This window comes from Salvelinus alpinus, chromosome 11, assembly GCF_045679555.1.
Source record: "Salvelinus alpinus chromosome 11, SLU_Salpinus.1, whole genome shotgun sequence".
Lineage (NCBI taxonomy): Eukaryota > Metazoa > Chordata > Actinopteri > Salmoniformes > Salmonidae > Salvelinus > Salvelinus alpinus.
In genome coordinates this window covers 39,955,146-39,974,196 of record NC_092096.1, presented here as the reverse complement: position 1 = coordinate 39,974,196, position 19,051 = coordinate 39,955,146, and the positions used below count along the sequence as shown (strand labels likewise).

The window sequence follows — 19,051 nt, the reverse complement described above, 5'->3', positions numbered from 1 at the left end:
CTGTTTCATGTACAATCTGTGTTTGACAAAACCATGTAAGGCAAGCCTACATGTTATTTTCAACACCATAAGAGCTTTCTTTGCACAAATTGTACCCCTCACACGCCTGATGCTCTAAATTTCCACAGGTCCCCCCAAAAGTTCTGTAAATTGTACAATATTATCATATTCAATGTAGCACATTAAAATAAGAGTCTTGATGATAGATTATTTCATTGTACCACCAATTATCTTGAGTCTTGACCATTAATTTAGATCTGGGACTTTTATTTAGAAAGGACTTCAGCTTTCATGATACCGGAAGTATTTCTATATTTACAATGTTTTTTTTAAATACCTAAGGTCGCTAACTGCACGTTGCTAGTTAGTTGCAATATTGTAGCTATTAGCGCGCTATTTCCTAGCTGGGAGAGAAGCCCTTTGCCTTCACAGAAACATCAATATCTTCGCTTAATTCCTTCTCTTTTTTTCATAACATCTAGTTAACGGTGGTTGCGTTATCTTCAAATTATCTAGAATCGTTGGCTAGCTAATGTTTGTCAAGCTAACTTTGGTACCATTGGAAGCTAACGTTAGGCTATTCAGCACTAGCCAGGCTATTCAGCACTAGCCAGAGTTTTAGCAATCTCATTCCATACATTAGCTAGCCAGTTACAAGCTGGCATTTATATTCACTAACTAGCTCCAAACTTTTGGCGATTTTATTTTGCATTTTGTATTGTTTACTAGCTCGTCAGTCTGAAACAAAGGAGAGCATGGCAATGAGACAGACACCACTCACCTGCTCTGGCCACACAAGACCTGTGGTGGATCTAGCCTTCAGTGGCATCACCCCATACGGGTATTTTCTCATCAGTGCCTGCAAAGGTAAGATATATTTTCTAGATATATTTTCTAGATACGGTCCTTGTTTAAGTAGATAACCATAGATCATTGTTTAGAAAATATTGAATGTAAAGTAGAGGTTAACAAAGTTATATTACCCCTTTTTCTCAGGTGGGAGTCAGAATAGAGAGGGGAATTTAATAATGTATTTAGGAAATTATCGTCATAGACTTTTTCAGTTATGTATGTGCTACAGTTGCAGGTACTGTAGTTGTCTAAAGCCACTTGTGAATGTACTAACCACTTATGATTGTTCCTTCTTGTAGATGGCAAACCCATGTTGCGCCAGGGAGACACAGGGGACTGGATCGGAACGTTCCTGGGTCACAAGGGTGCTGTCTGGGGGGCCACTCTAAATAATGAAGCCACCAAGGCAGCCACTGCTGCTGCAGATTTCACTGCGTATGTATTTAGGCCTACAACATAACATTGTCATGGCCAGGCTATGACAACAATATAGAGAGCAATGGTAATTGTTTCTTTTTGTAGGCTCTAATGGAGGCTATTCCTTGATCATGACTCTCAGTTCCATTACACATAAGAGTCATTGGACGAAGGCGTTTTGTTAAGAGCAGCATGCTCAATCTGAACATTAACACGCGTCGCTTGCGGTACGGTTTTGGAAGAATAAGGACCTTTCATATCAGCGAGAAATAATTTTCAAAATACAGAAGGTTAAATTGATACACCTTGATAGGGTTAGTGTTGCCACACGGCCATATTACAGCACTTGCTTATGGGAAACCGATGGAAGACAAGCAGCGACCAACTGTACTAATTGGCTATCTAGCATTCTCCGAACACCTGTGTATAAGAATAACTCCAGTCGTGTGCGCCGCTTATGGCTGAAAACTGTAGGGAGAAGGCAGAATGCTGACTAGAGTTTGAGGGCTATAATGGAGGCTAACTTCGCTATGGCTCGTTGGCCAATGCCTATGGGGAAATTAATGTTTTTAGGGGGATTAACTCCGAAAATAAGGTCTGTCGTAAACAAGGGCTTAGAAGATCTTATGCGTTTTGTTCTATGAGATAATTATGAGCTATTTATGTAATCAAAACAAGTAAAAAGCTAACCATGTAATGTAAAAGATAAAAAAACTATTTATTTAACCTTTATTTCACTAGGCAAGTCAGTTAAGAACAAATTCTTATTTACAATGACGGCCTAACCCGGCCAAACCTGGAAGACGCTGGGCCAATTGTGCGCCGCCCTATGGGACTCACAATCACGGCCGGTTGTGATAGAGCCTGGAATCAAACCAGGGTCTGTAGTGACGCCTCTAGCACTAAGATGTAGTGCCTTAGACCGCTGCGCCACTCGGGAGCCCATGCCTTTGATGTCTAGCAAACAGGCTTAGCTTACCTTGTCAGACGGACCCAAAGTCAATTCTGGACGACATTGTTCGGGAACCAATAAAGAAAGCACCTTTCCACTGAAGAGATGTGGTTGCAGCCTGGAGCAAAACAATATACCATTCTTGTGTTTTTGTTTGAGCTGGTAGCTTACAAAGCTCACTGGCTTTTTGTCAGACTAGTATAGCGTAATTTTGCGACTAATGTTGTTGTTCCATATCTCTGAAAGTGAGTGACTTGTTGGCAACTGACTTATTTTGAGCACATAGGCTTCATAATTCATAAAGGTCATGTTAACTGACTGATATTATCTCATAGAACAAAACATATAAGATCTCCTAAGCCTGTGTTAAACTCAGACCTTATTTTCGGCATGTATCCCAAAACACCATTATTTTCCCCATTAATTTCCCCCATAGGAATGGTGAACGAACCATAGGTAGCTGGCAGGCTCTAAGAGTTGGCTATGGCACATACAGTATAGAACCAGGCTATAACCCTTTACTGTACTTCAGAACAGAATGAGTGGAAAGTCTTCAATTATTCATATTGTTCAATGAGAGATCGCCAAGATTTCTGACATTAGCTTATTACTCTCCTAGCCTGGGTGCTAGTTTGTATGTTTTAGATAACTCCTTTGTCATTTTAACAACAGAGTTGGTGACACCAAAAGAATGTCTGGCAAGTGGTAATTAGGCTACAGTATTATTTTTCTTGGCTGATGTAGCCTGGTGGGTAGGAGCGTTGGGTCAGTAACTGAAAGGTTGCTGGATTGAATCCCTGAGCTGACAAGGTAAAGACAATCTGTTGCTTTGCCCCTGAGCAAGGCAGTTAACTAACTGTTCCCTGGTCACCAATGACATGGATGTTAAGGCAGCCCCCCGCACCTCTCTTGATTCAGAAGGGTTGGGTTAAATACGGAAGACACATTTCAGTTGAATGCATTCAGTTGTACAACTGACGAGGTATCCCCCTTTCCCTTTTTATACTGATGATGACTATCTCTTTGCTCTTCAGGAAGGTGTGGGATGCCGTGACTGGAGATGAGGTCCTCACGCTGGCACACAAGCACATTGTCAAGTCAGTCAATTTTACTCAGGTACTACAGTTACTTGGAATTGATATGGGTTTTACTGTACGTATCAAATGTATGAGATTGAGGACTTAAATTCTCTCTGTCATGACAGTGTAAACCTGTTTACATGTCTCGCATATCTTTTTTGTTCTGGGGACTTTCTTATAGGACTTTCATATATTGGATATTTCAGTCAACCTCTTCCCCCTCCATTTCTCTCTGACAGGATAGCAGTTGTCTGTTAACAGGAGGGAATGATAAGATAATACGCATCTACGACCTCAACAAACCGGAAGCAGGTTTGTACCAATGCACGCCCTCGTTTAATTGTTTGTGTCAACGTTTGGTTGTGTCGAGATATGTATTGTGTTTTGTTTTCCTCAGAACCGCAAGAGATTACAGGGCACACGTCTGCCATAAAGAAAGCCCTGTGGTGTAAGAACGACACACAGATCCTCTCTGCCGCTGATGACAAAACCGTACGGTCAGTGCTCTTTGATCTACCTGGTTCGACATTTGTCATGGATATTATCATGATGGCAAAAGGCTGATAGGATGACCACACACCTTATATACTATCGGGAACATTTGGAAGCTTTTGCAGTCATTTTCCCTTGCGGCAAAAAGTCTCTGCACACTATGAACACAGGAGAGCAGTGTGTGATTATCAACATTGAAAAGTCATAAACATACTATGGTCATAAGTCTGGCCATCACTCTCAGATTTTTTCTGTCATTTCTTGATGACTTTTCAATCAATAAAGTACTGTATCTATTGATCTAAAATATGTATTTCTATATATGCTCTATATTCCCTTGTGTAGACTGTGGGACAGGAATTCCACTGAGGTTGTGAAGCAGCTCTCCTTCGACATGTCAGTCAGCAGCATGGAGTACATACCTGACGGAGAGGTTTTGGTCATCACCTATGGAAAGACCATCGCGTTCTACAATGCCCTCAGGTACAATACACAAAACCCAGGCATTGCCCTCAGGCATAGCTCGAGGTAGACGTTGTCACTAACCACACATCTAGGATAAGATTTTCCCACCCCCAAACCTAGCCTAAACCATTAGGGGACTGATAAAATATCTGACCCTGTATCATAGGTTAGGGACTACTTCTACCTACTCCTCAGGGGCAGTCATAGCATACAGTATATGACATCCATTATAGTTTGATTTATCTTATATTTGATTGTAATTGCTAGTGCTAAAGCTTTGTGTGTTTCCTTACTGACTTGTGTTTCTCACTACCTAGCCTTGACATGATCAAGACTGTGGATGCCCCTGCCTCCATTCACTCTGCCTCGCTGCATCCAGATAAGGAGTTCTTTGTTGCCGGGGGAGATGACTTCAAGCTCTACAAATTTGACTACGGCACCAAGGAGGAGTTGGGTAAGCAGCAGCTTAAACTACAAAAAAAATTATAATAAAATCCCACCAATTTACAGTGCATTTGGCAAGTATTCAGACCCCTTGACTTTCCCCATATTTTGTAATGTTACAGCCTTATTCTAAAATCGATGATTCCCCCCCCCCATCAATCTGCACACCATACCCCATAATGACAAAGCAAAAACAGGTTTTACATTTTTTTTTTTTTTTTTTACAAATGTATAAAAGGAAATACGGAAATAATACATTTACATAAGTATACTCTTTACTCAGTACTTTGTTGATGCACCTTTGGCAGTGATTACAGCCTAGAGTCTTCTTGGGTATGACGCCACATCAGTGGTTCTTAACCTGGGTTCAATCGAACCAGTCAGTCTCAGGGGTTCGGTGGAGGTCAAGACACACATCCGACTCATATGATTCGTGATGACACGCCCCGCTTGGCCATCATTGGCTGCAGGTGATCACGCTACATCGCTTGGCCTATCTGTGCTGCAGGGAATTTGGTGCGCTCAGTAGTCGACTTGTGACTGTCGTGATGGTACGTCTTGTGATTTCTTTCTTAATATTTTAATCCCTTCATACTTACTATGTCGAGCAAAAAAAGAAAGTGGTCGGACGAATATGTACAATATGGATTCACATGTATAACGGAACGTGGATGGGAGTCAGCGTCCTAACTGCATGATTTGCAATGCCAAGTTGAGCAATTCTAGTCTAGCACCGGCAAAACTAAGAGAACACTTCCTTAAGCTGCATGGAGATGGAAAATACAAGAACACAACGCTCGCTGAATTCAAGGTGAAGAGAGACAGATTTGATGAAAAGGCTACTCTGCCTGTTCTCGGCTTTGTACCCATCAACAAACCGATCCTCACAACATCGTACGAAGTTGCTTACCTGATCGCAAAGCAGGGCAAACCACACACCATTGGTGAAACACTCATAAAACCAGCTGTGTTGAAGATGGCGAATATCATGCTGGGAAAAGAGGCTGAAGTTAAGTTATCCCAAATTCCTCTTTCAAATGACACCATCAGCGACAGAATAGAGGACATGAGCAAAGACATCTTGGCTCAAGTAGTTGCAGATCTGATTTCAAGCCCGGCAAAATTCAGCCTTCAACTCGACGAGACCACAGACGTTTCCAATCTAAGCCAGCTTGCTGTATTCGTGCGCTATGTGAAAGACGACGTGATAAAGGAAGATTTTGTATTTTGTAAGCCTCTTATAACAACAACTAAGGCAGCCGATGTGAAGAAACTTGTGGATGACTTCTTCAAAGACAACAATCTTTCCTGGGATATGGTTTCTGCAGTTTGTTCGGACGGAGCTCCAGTCATGCTGGGAAGAAAGTCTGGTTTTGGTGCGCTAGTGAAAGCCGATGCACCACACATCATTGTTACGCATTGTATTCTGCACAGGCATGCGTTGGCAACACAAACCTTGCCTCCAAAACTGGCAGAAGTATTAAAAATTGTAGTGGAATGCATGAACTATGTGCGAACTAGTGCTCTGAGGCACCGCATCTTCAGTGAGCTGTGTAAAGAAATGGGCTCTGAATTCGAGGAACTTCTGTACCAGTCTAACGTTCGGTGGTTATCCCGGGGACAGGTGCTGAATCGTATTTTTGCCGTGTGTGTGGAATTAGCCCTGTTTTTGCAAGAGCACCAACATTGTCATGCAGATTGCTTCAAAAATTCTGAGTTCATTCTCATTTTAGCGTACATGGCTGATATCTTCGCAGCTCTCAATCATCTCAATCAAAAGATGCAGGGCGGTGGAGTCAACATCATCGAAGCGGAGGAAAACCTGAAGGCTTTTCAAAAAAAGCTACCGTTATGGAAACGACGAACAGAGAACGATAACTTCAAACTTTCCCCTGCTGGACGACTGTGTAAGTAAGATCGAAGATGTATCTGGAATCGGAGACATTTCTGTACCCACGGAACTGAAGCAAGCAATTGCCACGCACTTAGATGAGCTTGCTAAGTCTCTCGACGGATACTTCCCTACAAGAGAGTCATATCCAGCATGGGTGAGACAGCCGTTCACGTTTAGTGTTGAGACAACAGATGTCAATGATGAATACCTCGATGAAATCATTGAAATTCAGTAGAGCCAGGTTCAACAGCAACTCTTCAGAACAACAACGCTTTCAACGTTTTGGTGTCAACAAATGGTAACGTTCCCTGTTATTGCTATGAAAGCTCTGGAGATTTTCATACCGTTTGTTACAACATATCTTTGCGAGCAATCCTTTGAGGATGCTGGACATAAAAACGAAGAAAAGGAACAGACTTTGTTGCGAAAATGACATGAGAGTGGCACTTGCCAAGGTGAAGCCACGCATTTCTGAACTGGTCTCTGAAAGGCAACAGCAGAAGTCACATTGATTTGCAGTAAATATTCATTATTATGTTTTTGTTTTTGTGTGAAAATCATGTTTTGATGATTTTGTTCTTTGAACACACGGTGTTGATGTTGATGCACGGTTTATTTTGTGCACCAGTAAAATATATACCTATGTTTTGAATTTGAAAAAATCATATTTAATTTTTCCAATTAAGAAGGGTTCGGTGAATGCGCATATGAAACTGGTGGGGTTCAGTACCTCCAACTAGGTTAAGAACCACTGCGCTACATGCCTAGCACACCTGTATTTGGGGAGTTTTTCCCATTCTTCTCTGCAGATCCTCTGAGGAGCTCTGTCAGGTTGGATGGGGAGCGTCGCTGCACAGCTATTTTCATGTCTCCAGAGATGTTCGATCGGGTTCAAGTCCGGGCTCTGGCTGGGCCACTCAAGGACATTGAGACTTGTCCCAAAGCCACGCCTGCATTGTATTGGCTGTGTGCTTAGGGTTGTTGTCCTGTTGTATGGTGAACCTTTGGCTCAGTCTGAGATCCTAAGTGCTCTGGAGCAGGTTTTTTGTTAAAGGATCTCTCTGTACTTTGCTCCGTTCAACTTTCCCTCGATCCTGACTAGTCTCCCAGTCCCTGCAGCTGAGAAACATCCCCACAGCATGATGCTGCCACCACCATGCTTCACCGTAGGGATGGTGCCAAGTTTTCTCCAGATGTGATTCTTGGCATTCAGGCCAAAGAGTTCAATCTTGGCTTCATCAGACCAGAGAATCTTGTTTCTCATGGTCTGCTAGTCCTTTAGGTGCTTTTTTGCAAACCCCAAGTGGGCTGTCATGTGCCTTTTTATTGAGGAGTGGCTTCCGTCTGGCCAATCTACCATAAAGGGCTGATTGGTGGAATGCTGCAGAGATGGTTGTCAATCTGGAAGGTTCTGCCATCTCCACAGAGGACCTCTGGAGCTCTGTCAGAGTGACCATCGGGTTTTTGGTCATATCCCTGACCAAGGCCAGCTCTATGAAGAGTCTTGGTGGTTCCAAACTTCTTCCATTTAAGAATGAGGGAGGCCACTGTATTCTTTGGGACTTTCAATGCTACAGACTCTATGGATAATTCCTTCAACATCATGGCTTGGTTTTTGCTCTGACATGCACTGTCAACTGTGGGATCTTATATAAACAGGTGTGTATCTTTCCAAATCATGTCCAATCAATTGAATTTACCACAGGTGAACTCCAATCAAGTTGTATAAACATCTCATGGATGATCAATGGAAACAGGATGTACCTGAGCTCAATTTTGAGTCTCATAGCAAAGGGTCTTAATACTTAAGTTAAAAAAAGTATGTTTTTTAAAATAAATTTGCTAAATGTTCTAAAAAACTGTTTTTGCTTTGTTAGTATGGGGTATTGCATGTAGATTGATTGAGAAAAAAATACGTCATCCATTTTAGAATAAGGTTGTAACGTAACAAAATGTGGGAAAAGTCAAGGGGTCTGAATACTTTCCGAATGCACTGTATATAAGAAAATGCTCACTCAATCCTAACCAATTCACTGACATCGACCGTATACTGTTGGACATGAGTGGCTCCCTCACATGTATGGCTTTATAACCTGTGTGTGGACATGTTTAGGGTTAGGGTCATGTTTAACACTGCTGTGGCTCTCTTTCCGCTCCTCCTGTAGAGTCATACAAGGGCCACTTTGGGCCAGTCCACTGCGTGCGGTTCAGTCCAGACGGGGAGCTGTATGCCAGTGGCTCTGAGGATGGTACGCTCCGGCTGTGGCAGACTGCGGTCGGCAAAACCTATGGCCTGTGGAAGTGTGTCCTTCCTGGTGAGTTTTCATGCTTAATGCCAAATAATTAATAGGGGTTCCTAGGAGCTTTATCTGAAATGACTGGGTAGGTATAAGCAATATGGCATGGTATTGGCAAGGTGATGACCGGTGCCTGGTTTCCTCCAGATGTGACGCTTTGCGTTCAGGCCAAAGAGTTCAATCTTGGTTTCATCAGTCCAGAGAATCTTGTTTCTCAGGTTCTGAGAGTCCTTTAGGTGCCTTTTAGAAAACTCCAAGTGGGCTGTCATGTGCCTTTTACTGAGGAGTGGCTTCCGTCTGGCCACTACCATAAAGGGCTGATTGGTGGAGTGCTGCAGAGATGGTTGTCCTTCTGGAAGGTTCTCTCATCTCCACAGAGGATCTCTGGAGCTCTGTCAGAGTGACCATCGGGTTCTTGGTAACATCCCTGACCAAGGCCCTTCTCCCCCGATTGCTCGATATGGCTGGGCAGCCAGCTCTAGGAAGAGTCTTGGTGGTTCCAAACTTCTTCCGTTTAAGAATAATGGAGGCCACTTTGTTCTTGGGAACCTTCAATGCTGCAGAAATGTTTTGTTACCCTTCCCCAGATCTGTGCCTCGACAGAATCCTGTCTTGGAGCTCTACAGACAATCCTTCGACCTCATTGCTTGTTTTTGCTCTGAAATGCACTGTCAACTGTGGGATCTTATATAGACAGGTGTGTGTGCCTTTCTAAATAATTTCCAATCACTTGAATTTACCACAGGTGGTCTCCAAGTTTTAGAAACAGCTCAAGGATGATCAATGGAAACAGGATACAGCTCAATTTCGAGTCTCATAGCAAAGGGTCTGAATACTTATGTAAATAAGGTATTTCTGCCTCCCGAGTGGTGCAGTGGTCTAAGGCACCTGTCTAAGGCACTAGCTACTCCTACTCCCATGGAATCCAAGATGGCGTAGCAGTCGGACGTGTCTTTGTCTTGTCTTGTCCCGTGTAAATAGTCTTCGTATTTTTCGTATACATTTCGTATATATTTTAATTTCACTTTCCATCTAGGAACTGAATATACATTCCTACATTCCGCCTCACCCAATGTGGTACGGACCTGCTATTTTTTTATACTTTAGAACCGTAACCCCAATCAGAAGCTAGCCAGATAACTAGCTAGTAGTCAGTTAGCCACTGCTGCGGTCTTCACCCTCAACTCGGACACAGCCAGCTTCAATACCGGGCCAATACCTGCCAGTCTGCAAGCGCGATATCAATCCAGAGCATATAGGACTGCTTTTTCTCTACCACATCACCGGATTCCTGACGCAAGCTCTGGACAATTACACCGTATCATCACAGCTAGCTAGCTGCAACCGAGTGGCTACTACTGGCTAACACCTCTGTCCCGAAGCAAGCACCAGTTAGCCTTGAGCTAGCCTCGAGCTAGGCCCATCTGCCGGCTAGCCGAAGAGGTCTACCAGCGAATTCTTGGGCTACAATACCTCTTTTGCCAATTGGACTGGACCTTTTTTTTTGCCGACACAGAGCCCTGCCAATCCATCACAACTGGTCTAAATCAGCTACAAGCTAATTTAGCCATTTTTTTGCCGCTGCTAGTAGCTTTTACCTTCTGCACAGACACCAGCCCTGTTATTAGCCTGGATATTACTCACCAATTTACCAGCATCGGACTGTCTCTCGACAACAACGCCGGATTCCTGCCGTAATCCCTGAGCCACTACTTCTGATCCTCACAGCTAGCTTGCAGCTAGCGCAGCTAGCGCCACTGCCACGAAGCTAGCACCAGTTAGCAAACACAATTCTACAATTCACAACCTCTCTTTCGCCATCCGGCTTGGATTCTCTGTCGACACGACCACGTCTGAGCAGACCCCCTCCGTCTGAGCAGACCACCCCCCGGGCTACTAACTTTAAACGCCGCGTGCTAGCTTAGTGGAGGCCTCCCTGCTCCATCTACGGCTGCCCCCTGGACACTATGATCACTTGGCTACATAGCTGATGCATGCTTGACTGTCCATTAATTCACGGTACTCCATTCTGTTTATTTGTGTTTTATCTGTCGGCTCTGTGCTTTAACTCAGGATCTGTGTGTAGTTAATCCGACCCTCTCTGCCTAGTCGTCGCCATTTTTACCTGTTGTTGCTGTGTTAGACTAGCACCCTGTTATTGCTGCTGTTATCTTACCTGTTGTTTTAGCTAGCTCTCCCAATCAAGACCTGCAATCACTTTATGCCTTATTGTATGTCTCTCTCAAATATCAATATGCCTTGCATACTGTTGTTCAGGCTAGTTATCATTATCATTGTTTTGGTTTGCAATGGACCCTGTAGTTCCACTCTCCGTACCTCTGATACCTCCTTTGTCCCACCCCCCACACATGCGGTGACCTTACCCATTGAGACCAGCATGTCCAGAGATACAACCTCTCTTATCATCACCCAGTGCCTGGGCTTGCCTCCGCTATACCCGCGCCCCACCATACCCCTGTCTGCACATTATGCCCAGAATCTATTCTACCACGCCCATAAATCTGCTCCTTTTATTCTTTGTCCCCAACGCTCTAGGCGACCAGTTTAGCCTTTAGCCGCACCCTCATCCTACTACTCCTCTGTTCCTCGGGTGATGTGGAGGTAAACCCAGGCCCTGCATGTCCCCAGTCACCCTCATTTGTTGACTTCTGTGATCGAAAAAGCCTTGGCCTCATGCATGTCAACATCAGAAGCCTCCGCCCTAAGTTTGCCTTACTCACCGCTTTAGACATTTAAGTCATTTACATTTAAGTCATTTAGCAGACGCTCTTATCCAGAGCGACTTACAAATTGGTGCATTCACCTTATGACATCCAGTGGAACAACCACTTTACAATAGTGCATCTAAATCTTTTAAGGGGGGGGGGGGGTCAGAAGGATTACTTTATCCTATCCTAGGTATTCCTTGAATACACACTCTGCCAACCCTGATGTCCTTGCCGTGTCCGAATCCTGGCTTAGGAAGGCCACCAAAAATTCTGAGATTTCCATACCCAACTATAACACTTTCCGTCAAGATAGAACTGCCAAAGGGGGAGGAGTTGCAATCTACTGCAGAGATAGCCTGCAAAGTTCTGTCATACTTTCCAGGTCTATGCCCAAACAGTTCGAACTTCTAATTTTAAAAATTAATCTCTCCAGAAATAAGTCTCTCACTGTTGCCGCCTGCTACCGACCCCCCTCAGCTCCCAGCTGTGCCCTGGACACCATCTGTGAATTGATCGCTCCCCATCTAGCTTCAGAGTTTGTTCTGTTAGGTGACCTAAACTGGGATATGCTTAACACCCCGGCAGTCCTACAATCCAAGCTTGATGCCCTCAATCTCACACAAATCATCAAGGAACCCACCAGGTACAACCCTAAATCCGTAAACATGGGCACCCTAATAGACATTATCCTGACCAACCTGCCCTCCAAATACACCTCTGCTGTCTTCAATCAAGATCTCAGCGATCACTGCCTCATTGCCTGTATCCGCCACGAGTCCGCGGTCAAACGACCACCCCTCATCACTGTCAAACGCTCCCTAAAACACTTCTGCGAGCAGGCCTTTCTAATCGACCTGGCCCGGGTACCCTGGAAGGATATTGACCTCATCCCGTCAGTTGAGGATGCCTGGTCATTCTTTAAATGTTACTTCCTCACCATATTAGACAAGCATGCTCCGTTCAAAAAATGCAGAACCAAGAACAGATATAGCCCTTGGTTCACTCCAGACCTGACTGCCCTCGACCAGCACAAAAACATCCTGTGGCGAACTGCAATAGCATCGAAGAGCCCCCGCGATATGCAACTGTTCAGGGAAGTCAGGAACCAATACACGCAGTCAGTCAGGAAAGCAAAGGCCAGCTTTTTCAAGCAGAAATTTGCATCCTGTAGCTCTAACTCCAAAAAGTTCTGGGATACTGTAAAGTCCATGGAGAACAAGAGCACCTCCTCCCAGCTGCCCACTGCACTGAGGCTAGGTAACACGGTCACCACCGATAAATCCGTGATAATCGAAGACTTCAACAAGCGTTTCTCAATGGCTGGCCATGCCTTCCTCCTGGCGACTCCAACCTTGGCCAACAGCCCCGCCCCCCCCGCTGCTACTCGCCCAAGCCTCCCCAGCTTCTCCTTTACCCAAATCCAGATAGCAGATGTTCTGAAAGAGCTGGAAAACCTGGACCCATACAAATCAGCTGGGCTTGACAATCTGGACCCCCTATTTCTGAAACTGTCCGCCGCCATTGTCGCACCCCTATCACCAGCCTGTTCAACCTCTCCTTCGTATCATCTGAGATCCCCAAGGATTGGAAAGCTGCCGCGGTCATCCCCCTCTTCAAAGGGGGAGACACCCTGGACCCAAACTGTTACAGACCTATATCCATCCTGCCCTGCCTATCTAAGGTCTTCGAAAGCCAAGTCAACAAACAGATCACTGACCATCTCGAATCCCACCGTACCTTCTCCGCTGTGCAATCCGGTTTCCGAGCCGGTCATGGGTGCACCTCAGCCACGCTCAAGGTACTAAACGATATCATAACCGCCATCGATAAAAGACATTACTGTGCAGCCGTCTTCATCGACCTGGCCAAGGCTTTCGACTCTGTCAATCACCATATTCTTATCGGCAGACTCAGTAGCCTCGGTTTTTCTAATGACTGCCTTGCCTGGTTCACCAACTACTTTGCAGACAGAGTTCAGTGTGTCAAATCGGAGGGCATGTTGTCCGGTCCTCTGGCAGTCTCTATGGGGGTACACACACACAGGAAGCGGCGCAGGTCCTAATCCAGGCACTTGTCATCTCCCGTCTGGATTACTGCAACTCGCTGTTGGCTGGGCTCCCTGCCTGTGCCATCAAACCCCTACAACTCATCCAGAACGCCGCAGCCCGTCTGGTGTTCAACCTTCCCAAGTTCTCTCACGTCACCCCGCTCCTCCGCTCTCTCCACTGGCTTCCAGTTGAAGCTCGCATCCGCTACAAGACCATGGTGCTTGCCTACGGAGCTGTGAGGGGAACGGCACCTCAGTACCTTCAGGCTCTGATCAGGCCCTACACCCAAACAAGGGCTCTGCGTTCATCCACCTCTGGCCTGCTCGCCTCCCTACCACTGAGGAAGTACAGTTCCCGCTCAGCCCAGTCAAAACTGTTCGCTGCTCTGGCACCCCAATGGTGGAACAAACTCCCTCACGACGCCAGGACAGCGGAGTCAATCACCACCTTCCGGAGACACCTGAAACCCCACCTCTTCAAGGAATACCTAGGATAAAGCAATCCTTCTGCCCCCCCCCCCCCCCCCCTTAAAAGATTTAGATGCACTATTGTAAAGTGGCTGTTCCACTGGATGTCATTAGGTGAATGCACCAATTTGTAAGTCGCTCTGGATAAGAGCGTCTGCTAAATGACTTAAATGTAAATGTTAAATGGGTACCACAGGGTTCAATTCTCGGGCCGACTCTTTTCTCTGTATACATCAATGATGTTGCTCTTGCTGCGGGCGATTCCCTGATCCACCTCTACGCAGACGACACCATTCTATATACTTCCGGCCCTTCCTTGGACACTGTGCTATCTAACCTACAAACGAGCTTCAATGCCATACAACACTCCTTCCGTGGCCTCCAACTGCTCTTAAACGCTAGTAAAACCAAATGCATGCTTTTCAACCGTTCGCTGCCTGCACCCGCACGCCCGACTAGCATCACCACCCTGGACGGTTCCGACCTAGAATATGTGGACATCTATAAGTACCTAGGTGTCTGGCTAGACTCCAAACTCTCCTTCCAGACTCATATCAAACATCTCCAATCCAAAATCAAATCAAGAATCGGCTTTCTATTCCGCAACAAAGCCTCCTTCACTCACGCCGCCAAACTTACCCTAGTAAAACTGACTATCCTACCGATCCTCGACTTCGGCGATGTCATCTACAAAATAGCTTCCAATACTCTACTCAGCAAACTGGATGCAGTTTATCACAGTGCCATTCGTTTTGTTACTAAAGCACCTTATACGACCCACCACTGCGACCTGTATGCCCTAGTCGGCTGGCCCTCGCTACATGTTCGTCGTCAGACCCACTGGCTCCAGGTCATCTACAAGGCTATGCTAGGTAAAGTGCCGCCTTATCTCAGTTCACTGGTCACGATGGCTACACCCACCCGCAACACGCGCTCCAGCAGGTGTATCTCACTGATCATCCCTAAAGCCAAAACCTCATTTGGACGCCTTTCCTTCCAGTTCTCTGCTGCCTGCGACTGGAACGAATTGCAAAAATCTCTGAAGTTGGAGACTTTTATCTCCCTCAACAACTTTAAAAATCTGCTATCCGAGCAGCTAACCGATCGCTGCAGCTGTACATAGTCCATCTGTAAACTACCCACCCAATTTACCTACCTCACCCCCCCATACTGCTTTTATTTATTTACTTTTCTGCTCTTTTGCACACCAGTATCTCTTCTTGCACATGATCATCTGATGATTTATCACTCCAGTGTTAATCTGCTAAATTGTAATTATTCGATTTATTGCCTACCTCATGCCTTTTGCACACATTGTATATAGATTCTCTTTTTTTTCTACCATGTTATTGACTTGTTTATTGTTTACTCCATGTGTAACTCTGTGTTGTCTGTTCACACTGCTATGCTTTATCTTGGCCAGGTCGCAGTTGCAAATGAGAACTTGTTCTCAACTAGCCTACCTGGTTAAATAAAGGTGAAATAAAATAAAATAAAAAAAAAGAGGTTCTGGGCTCGAGTCCAGGCTCTGTCGCAACCGGGAAACCAATGTGGCGGCGCACAATTGGCCCACCATCGTCCGGGTTAGGGGAGGGTTTGGCCGGCAGGCATGTCCTTGTCCTATCGCGCACTAGCTACACCTGTGGCGGGTCGGGCACAGTGCATGCTGACACGGTCGCCAGGTCCTCTGACACATACAGTGGGGAGAACAAGTATTGGATACACTGCCGATTTTGCAGGTTTTCCTACTTACAAAGCATGTAGAGGTCTGTAATTTTTATCATAGGTACACTTCAACTGTGAGAGACGGAATCTAAAACAAAAATCTAGAAAATCACATGGTATGATTTTTAAGTAATTAATTTGCATTTTATTGCATGACATAAGTATTTGATACATCAGAAAAGCAGAACTTAATATTTGGTACAGAAACCTTTGTTTGCAATTAGAGATCATACGTTTCCTGTAGTTCTTGACCAGGTTTGCACACACTGCAGCAGGGATTTTGGCCCACTCCTCCATACAGACCTTCTCCAGATCCTTCAGGTTTCGGGGCTGTCGCTGGGCAATACGGAATTTCAGCTCCCTCCAAAGATTTTCTATTGGATTCAGGTCTGGAGACTGGCTAGACCACTCCAGGACCTTGAGATGCTTCTTACGGAGCCACTCCTTAGTTGCCCTGGCTGTGTGTTTCGGGTCGTTGTCATGCTGGAAGACCCAGCCACGACCCATCTTCAATGCTCTTACTGAGGGAAGGAGGTTGTTGGCCAAGATCTCGCGATACATGGCCCCATCCATCCTCCCCTCAATACGGTGCAGTCGTCCTGTCCCCTTTGCAGAAAAGCATCCCCAAAGAATGATGTTTCCACCTCCATGCTTCACGGTTGGGATGGTGTTCTTGGGGTTGTACTCATCCTTCTTCTTCCTCCAAACACGGCGAGTGGAGTTTAGACCAAAAAGCTCTATTTTTGTCTCATCAGACCACATGACCTTCTCCCATTCCTCCTCTGGATCATCCAGATGGTCTTTGGCAAACTTCAGACGGGCCTGGACATGCGCTGGCTTGAGCAGGGGGACCTTGCGTGCGCTGCAGGATTTTAATCCATGATGGCGTAGTGTGTTACTAATGGTTTTCTTTGAGACTGTGGTCCCAGCTCTCTTCAGGTCATTGACCAGGTCCTGCCGTGTAGTTCTGGGCTGATCCCTCACCTTCCTCATGATCATTGATGCCCCACGAGGTGAGATCTTGCATGGAGCCCCAGACCGAGGGTGATTGACCGTCATCTTGAACTTCTTCCATTTTCTAATAATTGCGCCAACAGTTGTTGCCTTCTCACCAAGCTGCTTGCCTATTGTCCTGTAGCCCATCCCAGCCTTGTGCAGGTCTACAATTTTATCCCTGATGTCCTTACACAGCTCTCTGGTCTTGGCCATTGTGGAGAGGTTGGAGTCTGTTTGATTGTGTGGACAGGTGTCTTTTATACAGGTAACGAGTTCAAACAGGTGCAGTTAATACAGGTAATGAGTGGAGAACAGGGGGGCTTCTTAAAGAAAAACTAACAGATCTGTGAGAGACGGAATTCTTACTGGTTGGTAGGTGATCAAATACTTATGTCATGCAATAAAATGCAAATTAATTACTTAAAAATCATACAATGTGATTTTCTGGATTTTTGTTTTAGATTCCGTCTCTCACAGTTGAAGTGTACCTATGATAAAAAAAATTACAGACCTCTACATGCTTTGTAAGTAGGAAAACCTGCAAAATCGGCAGTGTGTCAAATACTTGTTCTCCCCACTGTATGTGTGGCTGGCTTCCGGGTTAAGTGGGCATTGTGTCAAGAAGCAGTGCGGCTTGGTTGGGTTGTGTTTCGGAGGACGCATGGCTCTCGACCTTCGCCTTTCCCGAGTCCGTACGGGAGTTGCAGCGATGACACAAGACTGTAAATACCAATTGGATACCACTAAATTGGGGAGAAAAAGGGGTAAACTGAAAAAACGAATATATATATATATATATATATATATATATATATATTTTTTCTTCTAAAGACCTGTTTTTGATTTGTCATTATGGGGTATTGTGTGTAGATTGAGGGGGGGGATTATTTAATCAATTTTAGAATAAGGCTGTAAGCAGGGGTGGGAAACTCCAGTCCTCAAAGGCCTGATTGGTGTCACACTTTTTCTCCATCCCTAGCAAACACAGCTGAATAATAAAATTGCATTCTAAACTGAAGATCATGATTAGGTGATTATTGGAGTCAGGTGTGTTAGCTGGGGCAAAATTGTGACACCAATCAGGCCCTCGAGGACTGGAATTGCCCACCCCTGCACGTAACAAAATGTGGAAAAGGTCAATGGGTCTGAATACTTTCCGAATGCACCATATCTTATCGGAAGGGGTACTGACTTCGTTAAGACGCTTAAAACCGAAATGGAATCAACCATGCAAATGTCATTGAGTGTTATTTTCCTCAACAGAGGAGCTGGTGTCCGAGAACTCTGACACAATATACTGCACTCCTGCTGCTCCTGAGATCAAGGCCTGAGACGGGGGAGGAGATGAAATAAAGGAGAGCAGAAGGAGGTGAGGAGAAGAGCAGGGTGTTCCAGTCTCTTCAGAACACCAAGCCCCAGCAAGGACCCGAGCCCCTCCTCTTCACCAGGATCTGATCTGGAGTTGAGCTCCCGATTTACACACATGTTCAGGCAGACCCAACACACACATGTACACACACAAAATGGGTTCTAGTGGTAATTAGAAGAACACACACACACACACACACACAGAGATTGGGCTCCAGAGGAAAGTAGTAGACCTGTGAGCATCAGGCTCATCGCTGCCTGCTTTCTCTCTGATCAGCTCAGTCTGTCCCCCCTGATCTGTTTGTCTGTTCAACACTGTGACCCCATGAGCAATTTTTGTTTTAAATGTATTGACTTCAGGGGCAATTTGGTTCTCTGGGATTTTTTTTCCATTTTACAATAAGGGACACACATAGTTACACGGGGAGGGAAACTGATGCTATCTTTGAGAAATTATGTTAATTTTCTCAATGAAATTATCTTATTCCGTAAAAGTGGTGTTTTGTCCATAGGTGTACCGTTCTAACAGGCCAGAGAGTAAAATTACTTAAGTTGTTTGCTTTGTATTTTTGTCCTTGGTTGCAACTTTGCAGTTATGTAATTAAATAAAGAGATACATCATTACATTTACATTTACATTTAAGTCATTTAGCAGACGCTCTTATCCAGAGCGACTTACAAATTGGATCATACATACATTCATTTTTTTAATGCACAAAAAAAAGCTTTTTGTGGCAGCAAGACAAATTCTTATATAAATTAAAGGATAGTGCTTTGCAGTGCATTGTCAAATGGTTTGACTCACATACGTTTAAAATGTAATAAG

General features: G+C 44.9%; 1 protein-coding gene across 1 annotated transcript; it reads left to right on the top strand.

Moving 5' to 3' along the window:
• Window positions 1-322: 322 nt before the first annotated feature.
• Window positions 323-18,847, top strand: LOC139534135 (serine-threonine kinase receptor-associated protein-like). Its single transcript, XM_071332952.1, has 9 exons — window positions 323-867; window positions 1,152-1,287; window positions 3,256-3,337; window positions 3,540-3,612; window positions 3,698-3,797; window positions 4,138-4,275; window positions 4,575-4,711; window positions 8,761-8,910; window positions 18,121-18,847. Exons 1-9 carry the CDS (start codon window positions 756-758, stop codon window positions 18,186-18,188), a joined length of 996 nt encoding a protein of 331 aa, XP_071189053.1. The 5' UTR covers window positions 323-755; the 3' UTR covers window positions 18,189-18,847.
• Window positions 18,848-19,051: the final 204 nt, after the last annotated feature.